The sequence below is a fragment of the Oncorhynchus nerka genome, linkage group LG12, assembly GCF_034236695.1.
Source record: "Oncorhynchus nerka isolate Pitt River linkage group LG12, Oner_Uvic_2.0, whole genome shotgun sequence".
NCBI lineage: Eukaryota > Metazoa > Chordata > Actinopteri > Salmoniformes > Salmonidae > Oncorhynchus > Oncorhynchus nerka.
In genome coordinates, this window is record NC_088407.1 from 29,530,449 (window position 1) to 29,554,943 (window position 24,495).

The 24,495-nt window shown below is 42.0% G+C and overlaps 1 protein-coding gene across 1 annotated transcript in view; it reads left to right on the forward strand.

Annotated features, from left to right (window-relative positions):
- LOC115138079 (receptor-type tyrosine-protein phosphatase delta-like) overlaps window positions 1-24,495 on the forward strand; it is a 206,512-nt gene that overhangs the window by 164,941 nt on the left and 17,076 nt on the right. Inside the window, 4 exon segments of the mRNA XM_065025473.1 lie at window positions 12,075-12,198; window positions 15,026-15,201; window positions 23,192-23,311; window positions 23,576-23,730. Coding sequence (XP_064881545.1) covers window positions 12,075-12,198; window positions 15,026-15,201; window positions 23,192-23,311; window positions 23,576-23,730 — 575 coding nt within the window.

Below are 24,495 nucleotides of genomic sequence, written 5' to 3' on the forward strand. Positions count from 1 at the left end.
TGAAGTGCACCAGTCCCTCCTGCAGCAAAGTACCCCACAACATAATGCTGCCACCACCGTGCTTCACGCTTGGGATGGTGTTCTTCGGCTTGCAAGCCTCTCCCTTTTTCCTCCAAACATAATGATGGTCATTATGGCCAAACCGTTCTATTTTAGTTTCATCAGACCAGAGCACATTTCTCCAAAAAGTACGATCTTTGTCCCCATGTGCAGTTGCAAACCATAGTCTGGCTCTTTTATGGCAGTTTTGGAGCAGTAGCTTCTTCCTTGCTGAGCTGCCTATCAGGTTATGTCAATATAGGACTCGTTTTCCTGTGGATATAGATACTTTTGTACCTGTTTCCTCCAGCATCTTCACAAGGTCCTTTGCTGTTGTTCTGGATTGATTTGCTCTTTTCTCACCAAAGTACGTTCATCTCTAGGAGACAGAACGCGTCTCCTTCCTGAACAGTATGACGGCTGCGTGGTCCCATGGTGTTTATACTTGCGTACTATTGTTTGTACAGATGAACGTGGTACCTTCAGTCATTTTATAAGTTGCTCCCAAGGATGAACCAGACTTGTCGAGGTCTACAATTTTTTTCCGAGATCCTGGTTGGTTTCTTTTGATTTTCCCATGATGTCAAGCAAGGAGGCACTGAGTTTGAAGGTAGGCCTTGAAATACATCCACAGGTACACCTCCAATTGACTCAAGTGATGTCAATTAGCCTATCAGAAGCTTATAAAGCCATGACATAATTTTCTGGAATTTTCCAAGCTGTTTATAGGCACAATCATCTTAGTGTATGTAAACTTCTGACCCACTGGAATTGTGATACAGTGAATTATAAGTGAAATAATTTGTCTATAAACAATTGTTGGAAAAATGTGTTGTATCATGCACAAAGTAGATGTCCTCACCGACTTGCCAAAACTGTAGTTTGTTAACAAGAAATGTGTGGAGTGGTTGAGAAAGGAGTTTTAATGACTCCAACCTAAGTGTATGTAAACTTCCGACTTCAACTGTAAGTATTCAGACCCTTGACTTAGTACTTTGTAGGACGAGTCTTGGTTGTTCCAAACTTCTTCCATTTAAGAATGATGGAGGCCACTGTTCTTGGGGACCTTCAATGCTGCAGACATTTATTTGGTACCCTTCCCCAAAGCTGTGCCTCGACACAATCCTGTCTCTGAGTTCTATGGGAAATTCATTCGACCTCATGGCTTGGTTTTTGCTCCGACATGCATTGTCAACTGTGGGATCTTATATACAGTTCCAGTCAAAAGTTGGGACACACCTACTCATTCAAGTTTTTTTTTTGTTTAAAAAAAAAACTATTTTCTACATTGTAGAATAATAGCGAAGACATCAAAACTATGAAATAACACAAATGGAATCATGTAGTATCCAGAAAAGTCTTAGACAAATCAAAATTTATTTTATATTTGAGATTCTTCAAAGTAGCCACCCTTGATGATAGCTTTGTACACTCTCTTGGCATTCTCTCAACCAGCTTCACCTGGAATGATTTTCCAACAGTCCAACAGGAGTTCCCAGATAAGCTGAGCATTTGTTGGCTGCTTTTCCATCACTCTGCGGTCCAACTCATCCCAAACCATCTTAACTGGGTTGAGGTCGGGTGATTGTGGAGGCCACGTCATCTGATGCAGCTCTCCATCACTCTCCTTCTTGGTCAAATAGCTCTTACATAGCCTGGAGGTGTGTTGTTATCCTGTTGAAAAACAAATGATATTCCCACTAAGCGCAGAATGCTGTGGTAGCCGTGCTGGTTAAGTGTGCCTTGAATTCTAAATAAATCACTGACAGTGTCACCAGCAAAGCACCCCCATACCATATCACCTTCTCCTCCATGCTTGATGGTGGGAACCACACATGCGGAGATCATCCGTTCACCTACTCTGCATCTCACAAAGACACGGCAGTTGGAACCAAAAATCTATAGTTTGGACTCATCAGACCAAAGTTCAAATTTCCACCCTGTCTAAAGTCCATTGCTCGTGTTTCTTGGCCCAAGCTAGTCTATTATTTTTTTGGGGTCCTTTAGTAGTCATTTCTATGCAGCAATTCGACCATGAAGGCCTGATTCTCACAGTCTCCTCCTGAACAGTTGATGTTGAGATGTGTCTGTTACTTGAAGTCTGTGAAGCATTTATTTGGGCTGCAATCTGAGGTGCTGTTGACACTAATGAACTTATCCTCTGCAGCAGAGGTAACTCTGGGTCTTCCTTTCCTGTGGCGGTCCTCATGTGAGCCAGTTTCATCATAGCTCTTGATTGTTTTTCTGACTGCACAATGGCCCTGCGTCGTCCGGGTTAGGGTTTGGTCGGGGTAGGCCGTCATTGTAAATATTAATTTCTTCTTAACTGACTTGCCTAGTTCAATAAAGGTTAAATAAAAATAGATAAAACAAATCAATAATAAACTTTCAAAGTTGTTCTTGCCATAATATGTAAATGGTATTTTAGCAAATAAGCCAATCTTCTGAAACTTTCAAAGCTGTTCTTGCCATAATATGGACTTGGTCTTTTACCAAATAAGGCAATCTTCTGTATACCACCCCTATCTTATCCCAACACAACTGATTGGCTCAAAGGCATTAAGAAGGAAATAACGTCCACAAATTAACTTTTAACAAGGCACACATGTTAATTGAAATGCATTCCAGGTGACTAGTTGAAGAAGCTGGTTGAGAGAATGCCAAGAGTGTGCAAAGCTGTCATCAAGGCAAAGCGTGGCTACTTTGAATAATCTCAAATATAAAATATATTTAGATTTGTTCAACACTTTTTTGGTTACTACATGATTCCATATGTGTTATTTCATAGTTGTGATGTCTTCACTATTATTCTACATTGTTTGAAAATTGTAAAAAATTAAGAAAACCCTTGAATGAGTAAGTGTGTCCAAACTTGTGACTGGTATTGTAGACAGGTGTGTGCCTTTTAAAATCATGTCCAATCAAATGAATTTGCAACTGGTGGACTCCAATCAAGTATTAGAAACATCTCAAGGATGATCGATGGAAACAGGATGCACCTGAGCTCAATTTCGAGTCTCATAGCAAAGTGTCTGAATACTTATGTGAATAAGGTATTTCTGTTTTTACTTCAAATATATTTGCAAAATTTTCTAAAACTGTAGATTGCATAGGCATTTTTAAATATTTAATTCATTTTAGAATAAGGCAGTAACGTAACAAAATGTGGAAAACGTCAAGGGGTCAAAAAACTTTCCCAAGGCACTGTAATACAGTGCGCACTCAAAGGCGATTACTAGAATTTCTTTAATTTTGGAGTATAAGCTGGACCAATTATGTGCCAAAGACATCTTAAATCTATTCCATTTTTTAAATGTTTTTCTTCTGTGTGTAATATGTGGTAGGTTATTAGGCTAGATTGTATAACGGCACAATCATTATTTCAATTCAGTTTATTTGGGGGGGCTCATATTCAGGTCTATACGTATGAATAAGCTCTAATATGGGTATGGGCGTTCTGCATGCAGTGTTTTAAATGCATCACCTTAGAATGCACTGTCTATTTTGTTGTTTGGCTTTGAAGCAACATCCACAATGACCATGTTTTCCACTCAGTTTCAAGCTATTGTTGAAAATCTTTCTTCAAATTGATAGATGACAGTGAGGTGAGTTTTAAAAACATGATACGGATTTATGTGATTTTCAATTTCTTTTGCATTGATGTCAGAGTGGTTAGATGGACGTCGTTAGCCAACGCATGTCCGGGGTGCATAAGAGGTGATTACCGTGACTCAATGGTCACGTGGAATTTGACTGCGGTCATGACTCATGACTGCCGGTGGAGTGGTAATACGGTCACCGCAACAGCCCTAATCTTTGGTTTGTGGCGTTCACAAAGACATAATCCTATTTCTGTGATTTCATCAGACGATGAAACCTACTGGGTTTGATTGATTAGAGCAGAGTGGCAGGGGCCAAACGTAAAGTTAAAATTTTTCCCTCCCCTCACAGTCATTGCTCTCGGCAGTCACTCCACAAATGTGGCTGTAAATACCTTTTTAAAGCCCAATAAATACCCTGTATTCCTACCCCCGCTCGCTATTGCTAGATAGATTCTGTGCGAAACACAATAGGAGTAAATCTAAATAGATGAACTTGAGTTCAACTGATTGTTGGTGAAGCTGCAGAATTGTGCTAGAGCGCCGGGGTCCTTTCAGGGGCATTGTGTGTGATGGAACTGCAGTTAACCTCTTTCTCTCTCTCGCTCTCTGCCTCTCTCTCTGTGTCGCTCACTCCTCTCTCTCTCTCTGTGGGCTGTGCCACCACAGCTCCAAACCATGAGGTCAAAATGTGGCTGGCTGCCAAGCTTCCCCAACCGTTATTGCACCTTATGTACATTGAATTTTAATTCCAAGGCTGGTATTTTCACAAGGAATGGAAAGTCATTTTCAGAGCACAACGAAAGGTCTTTGTTATGATCAATGTTGCGACCGACTGTTTCAGCTTAGCTTTGTTCTGACTGACTCACACTGCATTCTGGTCTGTATTCCTGCAGATAATGTATGTCGCACAACTGAGATTTGGTCAAAGTTCACACGCTCTTAACCCTTATTAAAGTGTATCTCATACCCAGGCCAAATCAGACATAATTCAAAGGTTAACTGTCCAAAAAGTAAATATCCCTTTTTCAGTCATTCGTCTAGAGATTATACACGGAGATATTATCCGAGACTCTAACCGCCTCATGTATAAACAAACATGATCATTTAATCTTTAATCAAGGAGGGAGAAAGCGTTTGGTTGTAAACTCTAGAGCCTTGTTCGATTTCAATACTCTTACAATGCATCCTTCCTCCACACTTCCTAAAAGAAATCACTAACCTCAAATCAGATTTAATTGAATTGTATTACACATGCGCCGAATACAAGAGGTGTAGACTTTACTATAATGTGCTTTCTAACGAGCCCTTTCCAACAATGCCGAGTTAAAAAGTATGAAAAAATATAAATGAAAATAGTAACATAATAAAAGACAAAAACAATATAGGAAGATGAATACCGACTTAATGTGCAGGGGTACGAGGTAGTTGAGGTAATTGAGGTAATATTGACATGTAGGTATAGGTAAAAGTGACTAGGCAATCAGGATAGATAATCAACAGAGTAGCAGCAGCGCATGTGTGAAAGTGTGTCCGTGTGTGGCATCAATATGCGTGTGTGTGTATGTGTGTGTGTGTGAGTGCGTGTCAGGGTAGCCATTTGAGTAACTGTTCAGCAGTCTTATGGCTTCGGGTTAGAAACTGTTCAGGAGCCTTTTGGTCCCAGACTTGGCACTCTGTTACTGCTTGGGTAGCTGGAGTATTTGACAACTTTTAGGGCTTTCCTCTGACACCGCCTAGTATAGAGGATGTGTATGACAGGGAGCTCGGCCCCAGTGATGTACTGGATCGTATGCACTACCCTCTGTAGCGCCTTATGGTAGATGCCAAGTAGCCATACCAAGCGATGATGCAGCTAGTCAAGTCGTGCACAGCTACTCAGTCATGGGTGAACAGGGAGTACAGGACGGGACTAAGCACGCACCCCTGATGGGTCCCCATGTTGGCGGGTCAGCATGGCAGATGTGTTGTTGCCTACCCTTACCACCTGGGGGCGGCCCGTTAGGAAGTCCAGGATCCAGTTGCAGAGGAAGGTGTTCATTCCCAGGGTCCTTAGCTTAGTGATGAGCTTGGAGGGCACAATGGTGTTGAACGCTGAGCTGTAGTCAATTAACAGCATTCTCACATAAGTGTTCCTTTTGTCCAGATGGGAAAGGGCAGTGTGGAGTGCAATAGAGATTTCATCTTCTGTGGATATTCCAGTCTGTGCTAGCGAAACAGTCCTGTAGCTTAGCATCAGGTGACATGCTGGTAGAAATTAAGTTATAAGGATTTCAGTTTTCCTGCAGTAAAATCACCCGCCACTAGGAGCGCCACCGCTGGGTGAACATTTTGTTGTTTGCTCATGGCCCTATACAGCTCATTGAGTGTGGTCTTAGTGCCAGCATTGGTTTGTGGTGGTAAGTAGACAGCTACAAATAATATATGTGAAAACTCTCTTGATGTGGTCTACAGCTTATCATGAGGTATTCATATTCAGGTGAGCAGAACCTCGAGACTTCCTTACAGCGCACCAGCTGTTGAAAACAAAGAGACACACACCACCCCCCGAGTTTGCCCAATGCTGCCGTTCTGTCTTGCCAATGTATAGAAAAAAACAGCTAGATTTATATTTTCCATGTCCTTGTTCAGCCACAACTTGGAGAAACGGATATTACAGTTATTCAGATCACGTTGATAGGATTGTCTCTAACAGAGCTCGTCCAGTTTATTTTCCAGTAATTGCACGTTCTCCAATATAACGGACGGTAGAGGGGGTTTATCCACTCGCTGACGTGGTCTCGTCAGGTATCCCACACGCCGGCCAATAGCACCGCTTTTTCCTTCTTCGAGTGTCAGGAATTTGGGCCTGGTCTGGGATGATCAGTATGTCATTTGCCTCCGACTCATTGAAGCAAAAATCCTCATCTAAATCGAGGTTAGTGATCGCTGTTCTGATGTCCAGAAACTCTTTTCGGTTATAGAAAATGATGCGTGAAACATGTACAAAATAAATTATGATCAGCTCAAAAAAACACACATAATAGCACAATTGGTCAGTAGCCCGTAAAACGGCTGCTATTCTCTCCAGTGTCATTGTAGTAGCCTGAATTTACTGGATTGGTGTCATAAACCTTTCCACTAGCATGCTTTCACCAATTATGTGATGTCACTATCAGAAAGGAGGAAGGAATTATGCATTTAAATAATATTTTATCACATTTACCTCTCTGTGCTTCCTGTCCTTTGGCGTCAGGTACCTTCATTTCCAATAGTGAGCATAATCGAGCTCATAACTCCCTTATTGGAAATATAAAAAGTTAGAGACTCATTAAAGAACACAGCCCAATATTTCCTCTGACATGTGAAATTGAACACTATGTTTAACAACGTGGTGTTTTCTCTTACACAACAAGTGGTATTACATTTAATAGCCAGTTTATTTACGGTGAGGGACCATCCAGGCTTTACAGAGATTGCTGATTCTGTTGGTTGTACTCAATTGTACAGCTCTTCTGTGTGCCGTAAACCCTGACCCCATAGAAGGACCAAGGATGGTGGAGAGCAAACTTGGCCTTTGAGGAAAACCTACTCTACAATGGCTAAAATAGTGGTCTCTTATCATTGTAGTTATTATAGTAGACTATTGTTGTGTTCTTTTTCTGCTTACTAAGGTTGGCATTCATTGTATACAACAATAGTCAAAGGCAATAGAGAGGGAATTTAGTTTGACTAAAAAGTACAGTGCCGGTCAACAGTTTGGACACACCTACTCATTCAAGGGTTTTTCTTTATTTTGACTATTTTCTACATTGTGGAATAATAGTGAACACATTAAAACTGAAATAACACATATGGAATCATTTGAGATTCATCAAAGTAGCCACCCTTTGCCTTGGTATGTTTTAACAGTCACAGTGGGTACAACATCTCCTATACACTTCCTGATAAACTCAGTCTCCGTCTCAGTGTATTTGTCAATATTATTCTCGGAAGCTACCCGGAATGTATCCCAGTCTGCGTGATCAAAACCATCTTGAAGCGTGGATTCCGATTCGTCAGACCAGCGTTGAATAGTCCTTAGCACGGGTACTTCCTGTTTGAGTTTCTGCTTATAGGAAGGGAGAAGCAAAATGGAGTCGTGATCAGATTTGCCGAAAGGAGGGCGAAGAAACTTTCAAAGTTCTTGAAATTTTGCGATTGACTGACTTTCATGCCTTAAAGTAATGATGGACTCATATTTTCAAGCATGATGGTAACTGCATCATGTTATGGTATGCTTGTTATCAGCAAGGACTAGGGAGTGTTAAGTATGAAAACAAACATAATATAAACTCAGCAAAAAAATAAACATTCCTTTTTCAGGACCCTGTCTTTCAAAGATTATTCGTAAAAATCCAAATAACTTCACAGATCTTCATTGTAAAGGGTTTAAACACTGTTTCCCATGCTTGTTCAATTAACCATAAACAATTAATGAACATGCACCTGTGGGAACGGTCGTTAAGACACTAACAGCTTACAGACGGTAGGCAAGGTCACAGTTCTGAAAACTTTGGACACTAAAGAGGCCTTTCTACTGACTCTGAAAAACACAAAAAGAAAGATGCCCAGGGTCCCTGCTCATCTGTCTGAATGTGCTTTAGGCATGCTGCAAGGAGGCAGATGTGGCCAGGGCAATAAATTGCAATGTCCGTACTGTGAGATGCCTAAGACAGTGCTACAGGGAGACAGGACTGACAGCTGATCGTCCTCACAGTGGCAAACCATGTATAACAACACCTGCACAGGATCGGTACATCCGAACATCACACCTGCGGGACAGGTACAGGATGGCAATAACAACTGCCCGAGTTACACCAGGAACGCACAATCCCTCCATCAGTGCTCAGACTATCCGCAATAGGCTGAGAGAGGCTGGACTGAGGGCAGGTCCTCACCAGACATCACTGGCAATAATGTTGCCTATGGGCACAAACCCACCATCTCTGGACCAGACAGGACTGGCAAAAATTGCTCTTCTCTGACGAGTCGCGGTTTTGTCTCACCAGGGATGATGGTCGGATTCGCGTTTATCGTCGAAGGAATGAGCGTTACACTGAGGCCTATACTCTGGAGCTGGATCGATTTGGAGGTGGAGGGTCCGTCATGGTCTGGGGCGGTGTGTCACAGCATCATCGGACTGAGCTTGTTGTCATTGCAGGCAATCTCAACGCTGTGCATTACAGGGAAGACAACCTCCTCCCTCATGTGGTACCCTTCCTGCAGGCTCATCCTGACATGACCCTCCATGACAATGCCACCAGCCATACTGCTCTTTCTGTGCGTGATTTCCTGCAAGACAGGAATGTCAGTGTTCTGCCATGGCCATCGAAGAGCCCGGATCTCAATCGCATTGAGCACGTCTGGGACCTGTTGGATCGGAGGGTGAGGGCTAGGGCCATTCCCCCCAGAAATGTCTGGGAACTTGCAGGTGCCTTGGTGGAAGAGAGGGGTAACATCTCACAGCAAGAACGGGCAAATCCGGTGCAGTCAAATGAGGAGGAGATGCACTGCAGTACTAAATGCAGCTGGTGGCCACACCAGATACTGACTGTTACTTTTGATTTGAACCTTTCCCCTTTGTTCAGGGTTATTGCTGTTAGTCACATGTCTGTGGAACTTGTTAAGTTTATTTATCAGTTGTTGAATCTTATGTTCATACAAATATTTACACATGATAAGTTTGCTGAAAATAAACGCAGTTGACAGTGAGAGGATGTTTATTTTTTTGCTGAGTTTAGGTAAGCACAGGCAAAATCCTAGAGGAAAACCTGGTAACCTAAAACACAAGGCCATATATACACTGGAGTTGCTTACCAAGACGACATTGGATGTTCCTGAGTTGCCTAGTTACAGTTTTCACTTACATCAGCTTGAAAATCTATGTCAAAACTTAAAAATGGCCTGCTAGCAATAATCAACAACCAACCAGAGGTTGAAGAATTTAAAAAATAATAATTTGCAAGTGTTGTACAATCCAGGTGTGGAAAGGTCTTAGAGATTTATCAGAACGACTCACAGCTGTAATCACTGCCAAAGGTGATTCTAACTCAGGGGTGTGAATGCTTATGTAAATGTGTCTATATATTTCATTTTCATTAAATTTGCTAAAATGTCTAAAAACATGTTTTCACTTTGTCATAGGGCATTGTGTGTAGATGGGTGAGAATATTTTATTTATTTAATCAATTTTGAATTCAGGCTGTAACACAACAAAATGTGCAATACTGTAAGTCAAGGGGTATGAATACTTCCTGAAGGCACAGTAATTGTGTTGGACTTTAGCTGAGATTGTTCTTTATAGAGCAGTATATTTGTCCAGGCCACAATTGTTCCTTGACTTGCACCATTCATTCTCACTGTCAATAATTCTAATGTTATAACTTCTAACAGTAAATGTATCCACTGGTTAAATGGGAGAGAGTGAGGTCTTAGAACCTCAAAAGAATGATTGCAGCAGTGATGCCTGCCAACAGTAATCTTGTTTTATTGATTGAGAGATTCAAGGGGCTCTCATCATTAAGTAATGTAATAGATGCAAAACATTGAATATTTAAATGCATGGACTTCGAAAGGAATTTTACTCCAGAAGCATTTAACTGCAGGCCACGCCCACACCATATGAAGGAATGTGAAGTGGCTCTCAAGGGATCCTTGTTAGGAGCAAATGGTTTGCAGGAATAATTCGGAAGTGCTTAAGCTTTACAAGAGCGAGCAATAGCTGATATCAAGAAGTTAGTAGTTAGGAATGTCTGGGCTTCTATACTTGCAGTAATCATTTGGGTACCTGTCAAAGAAAGATGCTAAATTGAGAGTTGAATGTTATTCACAAAAATGTTTTTGCATGCTTATTCAGAAACTCTTAAATGTTATGATAACTTGAAGAATGGCAAGGGAAAAGTGCACATCATAACAACCTTAATAAGTACACAATTCAAATAAACCGATTTGTCTATGTCTGAAACTGCTTTTGTATAGTGCATTGACTAACCTCAAGTAATTTACTTTTGTAGCAATTTTTTTGACACTTTACTGTCTTTAAAGAATATAATGTTGATAGCCATCAGCCTGTAAGCAAAGTTTTTGGGTTCCCAAATTTCATATAACAGTTGTCAGAGAAGCATACAATGGCTGAACATTGGTCTCTTAAGTCGTAGAGAGAGTAATATCTTTATGGCAAAAATGAAATAATGGCGGAATGTGTTGACTTTGAAAATAGGCTTTTAAGTCAAAGGAAATTATCTCACTGTGTTCCCTACAACTAATATTTTAGGGAACACAGTGAGCAGTTGAGAGTTGGGGTCAATTTGATCGTAAACGTTATCTTGATGTTACAGTCAGTGAACAAACTTAAAATGTATAAATTGATGGTTCGGATTATGGGACGCCAAAGTCATATTATTCCATATTCTATTCCAATTAAAGGTTTGTTCAGATTCAATTAGATCTGTGGACAATGGTTTTTTAATGGCTAGCTCAGAATATGAGTTTTCACACGATGTGCAGGGGTATGAGGTAATTGAGGTAGATATGAAAATATAATCTCAGTGCAAGAGGCGTCACTACAGTCCCTGGTTCGAATCCAGGCTGTATCACATCTGGCCGTGATTGGGAGTCCCATAGGGCGGCACACAATTGGCCTGGCGTCATCTGGGTTTTGCCGGGGTAGGCAGTCATAGTAAATAAGAATTTGTTCTTAACTGACTTGCCCAGTTAAATGAAGTTTAAATAAAACAAATAAAAGATAATAAACAGTAACAGCAGCATATGTGATGAGTCAAAAGACTTAGTGTGGAAAGGGTCAACGTCGGTAGTCCTGGTAGCTATTAGTTAAATAGTTAACCAATAGCTACCAGGACGAACTATTCAGCTGTCTTATGGCTTGGGGGTAGAAGCTGTTCAGGGTCCTGTTGATTCTAGACTTGGTGCATTGGTACCGCTTGCTGTGCGGTAGCAGAGAGAAGAGTCTATGATGACTTGGGTGGCTTGAATCTTTGAAATCTTTTAGGGCCTTCCTCTGACACCACCTTTATAGAGGTCCCGGATGTCACGGAGCTTTTTCCCAGTGATGTACTGGGCCGTACGTAAACCCTCTTTAGTGCCTTGTGGTCGGATGCCAAGCAGTTGCCATATCAAGCGGTGATGCAGCTAGTTAAGATGCTCTCAATGGTACAGCTGTCAAACTTTTTGAGGATCTGAACTTATATGTACTTTTGTAATTTGTGTGAACTATCCCTTTAATTGTGTCTAAAATAACCTACACAGTGCATCAAAATAGCTTTTTTTGCTATTATTGATCCTAGTTTGAATCCATAGTCCTTGTCTGGGAAATGGAGCTAAATGGTGGTATTGAGCAAAATATACCACTGTAAGTGATGAAGGAAAGTAATGAATATAACCTCTCTTTACTTGCAGTCCATCGATCCCGGGCAGCAGTTCACGTGGGAACACTCCAACCTGGAAGTCAACAAACCAAAGAACAGATATGCTAACGTGATAGCATACGATCACTCCAGAGTCCTTCTATCGGCTATTGACGGTAAGCAGCTCTCGCCTTGCCTTGAATTGACTGTCATGTGACTGTCTACTTCTATACAGTACCACTGTCTTCTGTGCCCTAGGAGTACTAGCATACACTGAGCTATGGTATCTAGGGCTGTGGCGGTCATGGAATTTGGTTTAACGATTATTTGTTACGCACACACACACACACATACAGTACATACATACATATACACACACACATACATACATACATACATACATACATACATACATACATACATACTAATTAACCAATTCCATTGAATATTTCCCATAGAGAGAAAACATTAAAAAAGATCAAACAAACTGGCTCTTCCGGGCCAGTAAATGGATGCTAATGGGAAGAAAACTGATCAATAAAGACGTTCAGAGTCCCGTTGCAGTCTCCCAGAAAGCTCATGCAGCTGAGAGTGTTGATGGACCCCATTAACTAGCCATAAACACACATCTGTGCGGCCACATCGAAGCCTTCGCGAGGGAGGAAACCGCTACTCTGCCAGACAGGCTTGTGGGACTTCCCCCTGGAGCTCCAAACAAAGCCTTTAGATGAAGTTATTTTTGCGTAAGAAACATGTCTGTCTGTATAAGTAGCTCACCAAGCTAGCGACTGACTGTCGGGATTGGATTGGAGGACGTCTTCCTCTGGTGCTTTTGGAATCCCCTGATGTGTGGTAAAGTGTGTGGTAGGCTATTAGCGTTGACTGTATAGAGGGGAATTGGGTGATATTTAACTTGAACCCTCTGTCGTTATAGACCCAGATAACAAAGTCATGGTAGTGTGATAACAGATGTCATAAACAGTCATGTCAGATGATTGTAACTGACACAACACGTTCAGCATCATCTATTGACTCATAGTCATTAATCATGTCCACAACATGTTGTTATAGTTGTGTTCCATAAGCCAGACATGAAAACCACTTGATTTATTCCTTTGTACGCTGCCACAGGACTTTAGTTGGTTAGTTTAGTGTCTCACCCCCCACTTTGAACTCCGAACGATTCATAAAAATGTGTCTCTTTTCATTGTAACATTCCTCACCAGATGAATGCACGTCATGTAAGCAAACATCTGTATAGTCAGTTTTCTACTATGCTCTGCTCCAAAGCTGTCCCTGGACTTTATTTGTAACTCAGTTGAGACCCAGTTCAAAGTGGACCAACTTGAGTCACTGACCAGCTGTTTCTCAAAAGGTCAGTGCAACTAAAATGGAGAAATCACAACATAACCTAATTATGGTTTTCTGTGCTTGATCAAGGAGCTTTTAATGTCCAGGTATACTGGTTATTCTCCAACCGTCATAAATTGTAATAGCAGGTCGATGATGTATTAGCAGAGAGAAGCAGACTCATGGCCTCTTTCCTGAGGGAACAAGCCAGCATAGAACAATAGAAGAGGGCTTTTACCAAAAGTTACTTCAGTGTGGATTATGCTTCGTAAAACGGATAACCAACCACACACACCACTTTTAGCCTTTTTTAGGATACATTGCCAAATATATAGGTGATTTTTTTTGATTGTTTGCCAGTAAGTTTGATATCTGCACCATGTTATTAGTTGCGTTTCTTTTTTGGTAACGGTATTGAAAGTTTTGCAAGCAGATGGCTGCGTTTTGCACAAATTCTGAGTGACACTCCGGCCATCTGCAGAGAAACCAAATATGCTTCCAGACACTGTCTTGTTTTCATTAAACCATAATAATGTCTCTTTTTCCTTACACGTCCCTTTCATTTTGAAAGCTGGGGGCTTAATTGTCTTTATCCCTTGTCCATTATGGAAATATACAGCCAGGCAACGGCTGCATGAAAAGGTTTAGCAGGGAAAAGGAAGAGAGGGAGAAAAAAAGACGGGTAAGAAATGTCGGGTTTTGAATGAGCTCACATTTTCTTTTCTAGTCTTTTCTTTTTTTGCACTGAATAAGTTACCTGGGAGAAAAGGGGAGGGGTGGATGAAAGGGGGGAGAGTTGGAGCACGGGCGGCTGGCTATGCAAACGTGGCATCCATGCAGATGAGACTTATCTTGGTAGACCATGTGTGCGCTGGGCCCCCAACTGCCAGTCCTGAAGCATTGACTAGCTGTCAGCTCCGTCTTCGCCTCTCCCCGGATTGGGGAAAAAAAAAACTGCTTTCATTTAGCAACCGGTGAGAAAAGGAGAGTAGGCGGAGGTTGTGGAAGAAAAACAGTTTTGCCTGGTTTCGTTGTTGGTTTTTCCCTGTGAGGTTGAGGGGAGAGGTGGGGCGGAGGTTTTTTTCAAAGCTAAAATGTATCTTCGCCTGTAGATAGAGGAAATGCTCTTTTTGGAGTCATCAAAGTTACATTCAAGAGTATGATAACAATTGACACAGTGATTCAACTAGTAGGCAGCCATTTTGTGTGGATGGATGACACAAAAGGCACACAATGGCAAAGCCTAAACGAAAAACACAGTACACTTAGACTGTATGCCTTGGTAGTTCCTGGCTGAGTAAACTAACTCTGGATTTGTGCCCTTTTAGTCAGAAAGAACTCAGTCAGGATTAAGTGTTGTTCAATGTCAAAACAACTCAAAGTATTGACTAGCAGGGGTCTGAACCTCTAAGCACTAGCAGAGTGACTTCACTTTTCACAGTACCTGCTAGTCTAGTGGATGGACTAACGCTATTGATCCCAATCAAAGCCAAAGCCACTGTTGTGTCGCTCATCGTTTTTCCCCCGTCTGTCGTACAACCAAAGTTAATCACTCCCCACACACAGACCCCACACACGTATGTACACACACACCACCCCCCCTCCCTCAAGCAGACACCATCCATTCTAATCACTTTCCCTCATATTTTCTAGGTATCCCTGGAAGTGATTATATCAATTCCAACTACATCGACGGCTATAGGAAGCAGAATGCATACATCGCCACGCAGGGCTCGCTGCCAGAGACGTTTGGTGACTTCTGGAGGATGATCTGGGAACAGCGGAGTGCCAACATCGTCATGATGACCAAGCTGGAGGAGAGGTCCAGGGTAAGCACAGATCTGGAATCAGCCCTATGGGATTCATTATTCATTTGATTGCCATGCACAGGTCTAGGTCTGTTACACAGGTCCATTTTATCCTACCCTGACATTAGCCATAGTCGCCGTAACAAAATGGAGTAATTCTACAAATGTACATTCAAATATATTGCAGAAGTGTCATATCATTGGATTTGTAAAGTAAAAAATTTCTAAATGTAATTATGTCTTCGTTATATATTCTACCTCAGTCGTCTACATTTTTATATCAGTGTATGTGGTCTGTATAGCAAACATACTTCAATATAATTTCAGATTCCAAATTCGGTGTAATTCAATTCACCTATTTTCCATTGTTTACTTCCAAGCTTCATTGAAACAGCAACATCATAGCCTAACCCATGACTCATCATGGCTATCCATTTGCTTCTGTGATGCAAATACAACGTTTAACATTTTCCTAGAACTCCCCATTCCTCCTTTCATTCTGTGTTCATATTTCTATGTGTGTTTTGTCATGTTCCTTCAGATGCCCTCATATTTCTTCTCTAAGGCAAGACATCTTGCATTCTGTTTCCAATGGATTTCACTCAATCACTTACTTGCCACAACATGAGTTTCCCTTTTCTTATTTTTAGTATTAGTGTTGCTATTGCAATTAGTTGCATGGTCACTAGGTTAGCCAGCAGCACTGCTTTAAGCAGGTAAAATGTTCATGCTAATTGTAAAATGTCAGTCATTCGGTACAAGAACCAAGCACACAGCACTTTTCACTCTTCCACAGTTAAAAGGCAAACACTTTGTGCCTGGCACTGCAAGGTCTCTTATGTATGTTTGGTCACAAAGAAACGAAGACTGCATGGTCTCCACAAGTTGCAAGTTCACTACTTTCACACAATTCCTCCTCTAAAGATCATGAATTACTTGTTTACAAAGGTCTCTCAAGAGGAGAACAATTCCACGTATTCCACCTTACGATTTGACTGTAGAACTGTCTGAACAGATGTCGTGAATGGATTGCTTTCACTCTTCTCTAACCTACAGGGCCTTCAGAAAGTATTCACTCCCCTTTACATTTTGCCCATTTTGAGGTGTTACAGCATGAATTTAAAATGGATTGATTTTTGTCACTGCCCTACATACAAAACCCCATAATGTCACATGGTGAAGTTATTAATTACACTTTGTATGGTGTATCAATACACCCAATCACTACAAAGATACAGGCATCCTTCCTAACTCAGTTGCCGGAGAGAAAGGAAACCACTCAGGGATTTGAGGGGGACTTTAAAACAGTTACATAGGTTAATGGCTGTGAAAGGAAAAAACTGAGGGTTGATCAACAACATTGTAGTTATTACTCCACAATAGTTACCTAAATGACAGAGTGAAAAGAAGGAAGCATGTACAGAGTGAAAAAAGTGAAAAGAAGGAAGCATGTACAGAATAAAAATATTCCAAAACACGCATCCTGTTTGCAACAAGGCACAAAAGTAATACTGTAACAAAATGTGGCAAAGCAATATTGGTAAATCCAAAATAACACATTACTGAGTTCCACTCTCCATATTTCCAAACATAGTGGTGGCTGCATCATGTTATGGGTATGCTTGTAATCGTTAAGGACTGGGGAGTTTTTCAGGATTAAACAGAATGGAGCTAAGCACAGGCAAAATCTTAGAGGAAAACCTGGTTCACCAGACACTGACAGTGAATGTTCCTGAGTGGCCCGAGTTACAGTTTTGACATTTATCTTCTTGAAAATCTATGGCAAGACGTGAAAATGGTTTTCTAGCAATGACCAACAACCAATTTGACAGAGCTTGAAGAATTTTGAAAATAATAATTGGCAAATGTTGCACAATCCAGGTGTGGAAAGCTTTTAGAGACCCAGAAAGACTCAAAGGGTAATCATTGCCAAAGGTGATTCTACAAAGTATTGACTTAGGGGTGTGAATACTTATGTAAATTAGATATTTCTGTATTTAATTTGCAATACATTTGCAAAAAAAAAAAGATTTAACTTTGTCATTATAAAAATGTATGTAATTCATTTTGAATTCATGCTGTAGCAAAACAAAATATGGAATAAATCAAGGGGTATGGATATTTTCTCAAGGCACTGTATATTGTAGACCCAAGTGCATGTTTTGACCATTGTCTGGTTCTAGTTGTTAGTTGCTTTAGATAATGAAGTATCACATAAGAATGACTCATAGTTTTGTGAGTATATACAAAAGCTGCCTCATAGACCTTTGTCAAGCTTTAGCGCATTGTTTGACAACATTTGATCATGAAATATGCTTAATTTTGTTGCTAACTAATGCCCCCATCTTCTGTATCGATCTTTTAGATAATGGCGCTGGAGGGATTGGCTGCCGTTTTACGGGCTCCAAGCCAACTGTTCTATTTTGTTAGTTTTTTTGCATTGTGTGTAACTCATTTTGTACATAATGTTGCTGCTACCGTCTCTTATGACCGAAAATAGCTTCTGAACATCAGAACAGCAATTATTCACCTCGGGAATGGACAAAGATTATTTTCTTTAATGAGTCCGGCGCAAACGACATACTGCTTTGTCGAGATTAGGTCCAAATCGTGAAGAAAAGACGGAGAAAAGGGGGGAGGGGGGCGGGGTGCCTTGTATGAACTCGCCAACGAGTAGGTAAACCCCCACTACCCTCCGTATTATTGGCCAATGTGCAATCATTGGAAAACCAACTGGACAATCTACGATTAAGACTATTCTACCAACGGGACATTAAGAACTGTAATATCTTATGTTTCACTAAGACATGGCTAAACGATGACACAGATAATATAGAGCTGGCTGGCTCCTCCGTGCATTGGCAGGACAGAGCAGCTAAGTCTGGTAAGACGAGGGGTGGGGGTGTGTGTCTATTTGTTAATAACGGCTGGTTCGCTATGTCTAATATCAAAGAAGTCTTGCGGTATTACTCGTCTGAGGTAGAATACCTCATGATAAGCTGTAGACCACATTATCTACTCAACGAGCTGTATAAGTCCATAAGCAAACAAGAAAATGCTCAAACAAGAAAATACTCAGTGGCCGGGGACTTTAATGCAGGCAAACGTAAATCCGTTTTACCTCATTTCTACCAGCATGTCACATATGCAACCAGAGGAAAGAAAACTCTAGACCACCTTTACTCCACACACAGAGACGCATACAAAGTTCTCCCTCGACCTCCATTTGGCAAATCTGACCATAATTCTATCCTCTTGATTCCTGCTTACAAGCAACAACTAAAGCAGGAAGTAACAGTGACTCGCTCAATACGTAAGTGGTCAGATGACGTGGATGCTATGCTATACGTCTGTTTTGCTAGCACAGACCGGAATATGTTCCAGGATTCATCAAAGGGCATTGAGGAGTATACCACCTCAGTCATCGGCTTCATCAATAAGTGCATCGACGACGTCATCCCAACAGTGACCTTACGTTCATATCCCAACCAGAAGCCATAGCTAAAGGCTAGAGCTGCCGCTTTCAAGGAGCGGTACACTAATCCGGACGCTTATAAGGACTTCCGCTATGCCCTCAGATGAACCATCAAACAGACAAAACATCAATAGAGGACTAAGATTGAATCCTATTACACCAGCTCTGATGCTCGTCGGATGTGTCAGTGCTTGAAAACTATTACGGACTACAAAGGGAAACACAGCCGCTAGCTGCCCCATGATGCGAGCCTACCAGACGGGCTAAATGTCTTTTATGCTCGCGTCGAGGCAAGCAACATTGAAGCATGCATGAGAGCACCAGCTGTTCCAAATCACGCTCTCCATAGCCGATGTGAGCAAGACCTTTAACCTCTTGCTTCTACTCGGGACGCTTGCGTCCCATCTAGAGCTCTGGAAATGCAAATGCGCTATGCTAAATGCTAATAGTATTAGTTAAAACGCAAACGTTCATTAAAATACACATGCAGGGTAGTGAATTAAAGCTACACTCGTTGTGAATCCAGGCAACAAGTCAGATTTTTTAAATGCTTTTCGGCGAAAGCATGAGAAGCTATTATCTGATAGCATGTAACACCACAAAAGACCCGCAGGGGACGTAAACAAAATAATTAGCATATTCGGCGCTACACAAACCGCACAATAAAATAGAAAACATTCATTACCTTTGACCATCTTCTTTGTTGGCACTCCTAGATGTCCCATAATCACTATTGGGTCTTTTTTTCGATTAAATCGGTCCATATATAGCCTAGATATCGTTATATGTAGACTGTGTGATCAACGAAAAAAAACAGCGTTTCATAACGTAACGTCATTTTTTAAAATTCAAAAAGTCGACGATAAACTTTCACAAAACACTTTGAAATACTTTTGTAATGCAACTTTAGGTATTAGTAAACGTTAATAAGCGATCAAATTAATCACAAGACGCAGTATATTCTATAGCTGTCCGTCTGGAAAAATGTCCGGCTAGAAACTCAACCAAAATATCCGGTCTTAGACCTGAAGAACTGTGCTGCCTTGTATCTGTTTGACCAAGAAACAAATCGTAGGCAAATGACAAGACTCTAGACACCGTGTGGAAGCTGTAGGTACTGCAACCTCAGCCTCATTAATTGTGGTTCACCTTTATCAATGGGTTCAAGTCGCGCAGCAATATATTTTTCCATTTTCAGTGATCAGGTTTTCCTGCGCTTTTCGATGAAACTCCCGTTCTGGTAAAGCCACATCCGTGATTTAACCAGTTTTATAAACGTCTGAGTGTTTTCTATCCACACATACTAATCATATGCATATACTATATTCCTGGCATGAGTAGCAGGGCGCTGAAATGTTGCGCGATTTTTAACAGAATGTTCGAAAAAGTAGAGGGTAGGAGTAACAGGTTAAACAGGTCAACATTCACAAAGCCGCGAGGCCAGACGGATTACCAGGATGTATACTCAAAGCATGCACGGACCAACTGGCAAGTGTCTTCACTGACATATTCAACCTCTCCCTAACCGAGTCTGTAATACCTACATGTTTCAAACAGACCACCATAGTCCCTGTGCCCAAGAGAGCGAAGGCTACCTGTCTAAATTATTACTTCCCCGTAGCACTCACATCGGTAGCTATGAAGTGCTTTGAAAGGCTGGTCCTGACTCACATCAACAGCATCATGCCGAAAACCCTAGACCCAATCCAATTCGCATACTGCCCCAACAGATCCACAGATGATGCAATCTTAATCGCACTCCACACTTCCCTTTTCCACCTGGACAAAAGGAACACCTATGTGAGAATGCTGTTCATTGACTACAGCCCAGCGTTCAACATCATAGTATCCACTAAGCTAAGGACCCTGGGAGTAAACACCTCCCTCTGCAACTGGATCCTTGACTTCCAGACAGGCCGGCCCCAGGTGGTCAGAGTAGGCAACAACACATAAGCCACGCTGATCCTCAGGGGTGCATGCTTAGTCCCCTCCTGTACTCCTTGTTCACCCACGACTGCGTGGCCAAGCACGACTCCACTTGCATCATTAAGTTTGCTGACGACACAACAGTGGTAGGCCTGATCACCAACAACGATGAGACGGCCTATAGGGAGGAGGTCAGAGACCTGGCAGTGTGGTTTAAGGACAACAACCTCTCTCTCAATGTGAGCAAGACAAAGGAGCTGATCTTGGACTGTAGGAAAAGGAGGGCCGAACAGCCCACCATTAACATAAATGGGGCTGGAGTGGAGCGGGTCAAGAGTTTCAAGTTCCTTGGGGTCCACATCACCAACGAACTATCATGGTCCAAACACACCAATACAGTTGTGAAGAGGGCACGACATAACCTTTTCCCCCTAAGGAGACTGAAAAGATTTGGCATGGGTCACCAAATTCTCAAAAAGTTCTACAGCTGCAACATCAAGAGCATCCTGATCGGTTGCATCACCGCGTGGTATGGCAACTGCTCTGGATCCAACCGTAAGGCGCTAAAGAGGGTAGTGCTTATGGCCCAGTACATCACTTGGGTCAAGCTTTCTGGCATCCAGGACCTATATCAATAAAATGTATTTATAAAGCCCTTTTACATCAGCCGATGTCACAAAGTGTTATACAGAAACCCATCCTAAAACCCCAAACAGCAAGCAATGCAGATGTAGATGCACGGTGGCTAGGAAAAACTCCCTAGAAAGGCGGGAACCTAGGAAGAAAGCTAGAGAGGAACCAGGCTCTGGGGGGTAGCCAGTCCTCTTCTGGCTGTGCCGGGTGGAGATTATAACAGTACATGGCCAAGATGTTCAAATGTTCATTGAGGACCAACAGGGTCAAATAATAATCACAGTGGTTGGAGGTGCAACAGGTCAGCACCTCAGGAGTAAATGTCAGTTTGCTTTTCATAGCCGAGCATTCGGAGTTAGAGACAGCAGGTGCGGTAGAGAGAGAGAGTCAAAAACAGCAGGTTTTCCAGGAGGGGAGGGAGAGGGAGAGAGAGAGAGAATTAGAGGGAGCATACTTAAATTCACACAGGACACCAGATAAGACAGGAGAAATATTCCAGATATAACAGACTGACCCTAGCCCCTCAACACATAAGCTATTGCAGCATAAATACTAGAGGCTGATACAGGAGGGGTATGGAGACACTGTGTCCCCGTCCGACGATACCCCCGGGCAGGGCCAACCAGGCAGGATATAAGCCCACCCACTTTGCCAAAGCACAGCCCCCACACCACTAGTGGGATATCTTCAAACCACCAACTTACTACCCTGGGGGGTCAATGTAAATACAAGATGGTGTCAGATGTACGCTTAAAAAATGGTCAAAGGCTCCAGTCACGCAAGCGGTACCGGAGCACCAAGTCTAGGACCAAAAGGCTCTTTAACAGTTTCTAACCCCAAGCCATAAGACTGCTGAACAATTAATCAAATGGCCAGCTGGACTATTTACATTGACCCCCCCATTTGTTTTTACACTGCTGCTACTCACTGTTTATTATCAATTCATAGTCATTATACAAATTACCTCGACTAACCTGTACCCCCACACATTGAGTTGGTACCCTTGAGTTGGTAATTTTCTTGTGTTACTTTTTGATATATTTCTTATTGCTTTAGTTCATTTAGTAAATATTTTCTTAACTCTATTTCTTGAACTGCATTGTTGGTTAAGGGCTTGTAAGTAAGAATTTCACGTTTTTATCCGGCGCATGTGGCAAATTTGATTTGATTTGTCTCGATTGAGTTCCAGCAACAATATATTAGCTTCCATTGTATGTAAGATGAGGGTAGTACAGTGTATGAGGTAAGGCATCTGCATAAGGACTCTTCGAGTTCACTGTGCTTTCCTCTGGCAGCGAAATGACAATACTGTAATGGAAGTAGTGTTTTATTGGCTGTTCGCTGGGCAACAAAAACGCTATAATCATAATAAACCTGTGCCTGTAATGTGATTGGAAAACTGTGGTTAAGATTGTAATTATAGAGCCTGTCGGGCTAACAAATAGCACTGTCGGGCTTCAGTGGAACGTCTTAGCTGGGCCTGTTTCCTCCATTGTGAAATCACACAAGTCAGCACAGCAGCGTAGGAAAGACTTGGCAGCCTCGCTTTCCTGTTTGCCTTGTATTGACTTTCCTTTATGAAGCTGGATGAGTATTTGCCAGCTATGTCTATTTGGGTCTATTCAATCTCAGACAGTGATTCAGAGAGTTAGAGGGAAGAAATGGAGCATTGAGGATCAGATCGGATATTACCTTTATTGTGATTCAACAATTGTTGGGGATGTGTAGCAGGGGAGTTCTGCCCATTGAAACTAAGGGGTGCACAGACCCTCTCAGATGAATTATTTGTACACTGAAAATATAGCAGATATTGGTTATTTGACTCATTATTCAAACAAAGCAAAGTTGGTAATTAGTTCCTTCTCAACAATAATAGGTGCAATGATGCCTATGTATATTAGAAACTGGTTAGAGACAGAGTTGTTAGCAGTTGTGACCAAACCAGTTGTCTAATGTAACGTTTTCTATCAATCTCAGGTGAAATGTGACCAGTACTGGCCCACTAGAGGGACGGAGACCTACGGCCTCATCCAGGTGACGCTGTTGGACACGGTTGAGCTGGCCACATACTGTGTCAGGACATTTGCACTTTATAAAGTACGTTTGATTTCCTCATAATTCATTTAACCTTTATTTCACCTGGAAGTCAGACACCCAACGTGGGTTTTAGTTGAACTGAATGAAACGGATAACCGTAGCCACGGGCAGTAGCTTTACTCTAATCCCCTGACATCATTGGTGCAGTGTGGTTGAGATGAGGGACCACACCTCAAGGTATTGAAGTATTATCGCTGCTGTTTAAAATGTTGCCCAATGTGTGTTCTATACATGTATATAGCCTACTTCCCCTCTGTCTATCAGAATGGTTCCAGTGAGAAGAGAGAGGTGAGGCAGTTCCAGTTCACTGCCTGGCCTGACCACGGTGTACCCGAGCACCCCACTCCGTTCTTGGCCTTCCTCAGACGGGTCAAAGCCTGTAACCCCCCAGATGCAGGGCCCATGGTGGTACACTGCAGGTAAGCAAGGCTTCCATGATATCACTATCATAGACTATGTTAGCCTGCCGAGCTAAGGTCTTCTTGTTACTCATCATTCAAGCGTTGTCACAGATATATATAAAAACACAGAGGGAAAGAGAATGCGACAAGGAAGAGAGAGCGAAGAAAGAGTTGGAGGGTAGGAGGAGGAGCGGGAATAGATGACATGAGCTGCATATCACCGACTGAGAGCCGTAGGGAGTTGTCCTACTAGCTTTGTTGGATGTTTTTTTCTTCTCAATCTGAAAGTATTTACTACAACAGAGTAAGGATTACCGGTGTCAGTGCCCTTGGCGAAACGTAAATCCCTTCCGCACACACACACAGACACACACCCAAACACCTGTCCTCCCCACACTAACATCCACGCATCAGCGCTCCATGAGTATCCAGCTTATCCCCGGGGTTATTACAAAATAAAATACGAAATAAAGCACTTACTTCTCACTTCCAATGACAAGAAGGAATAAACTCCAGACAGAGGCAAAAGAAGAATGTAGCTGTCTGCCTCTCTTCAGACTGGGGAGTTATAGGAGTCTCTGGTGTGTGTGTGTGTGTGTGTGTGTGTGTGTGTGTGTGTGTGTGTGTGTGTGTGTGTGTGTGTGTGTGTGTGTGTGTGTCTGACTGACTGACTGACTGACTGACTGACTGACTGACTGACTGACTGTGTGTGTGTGACTGACTGTGTGTGTGTGTGTGTGACTGACTGTGTGTGTGACTGACTGTGTGTGTGAGTGACTGTGC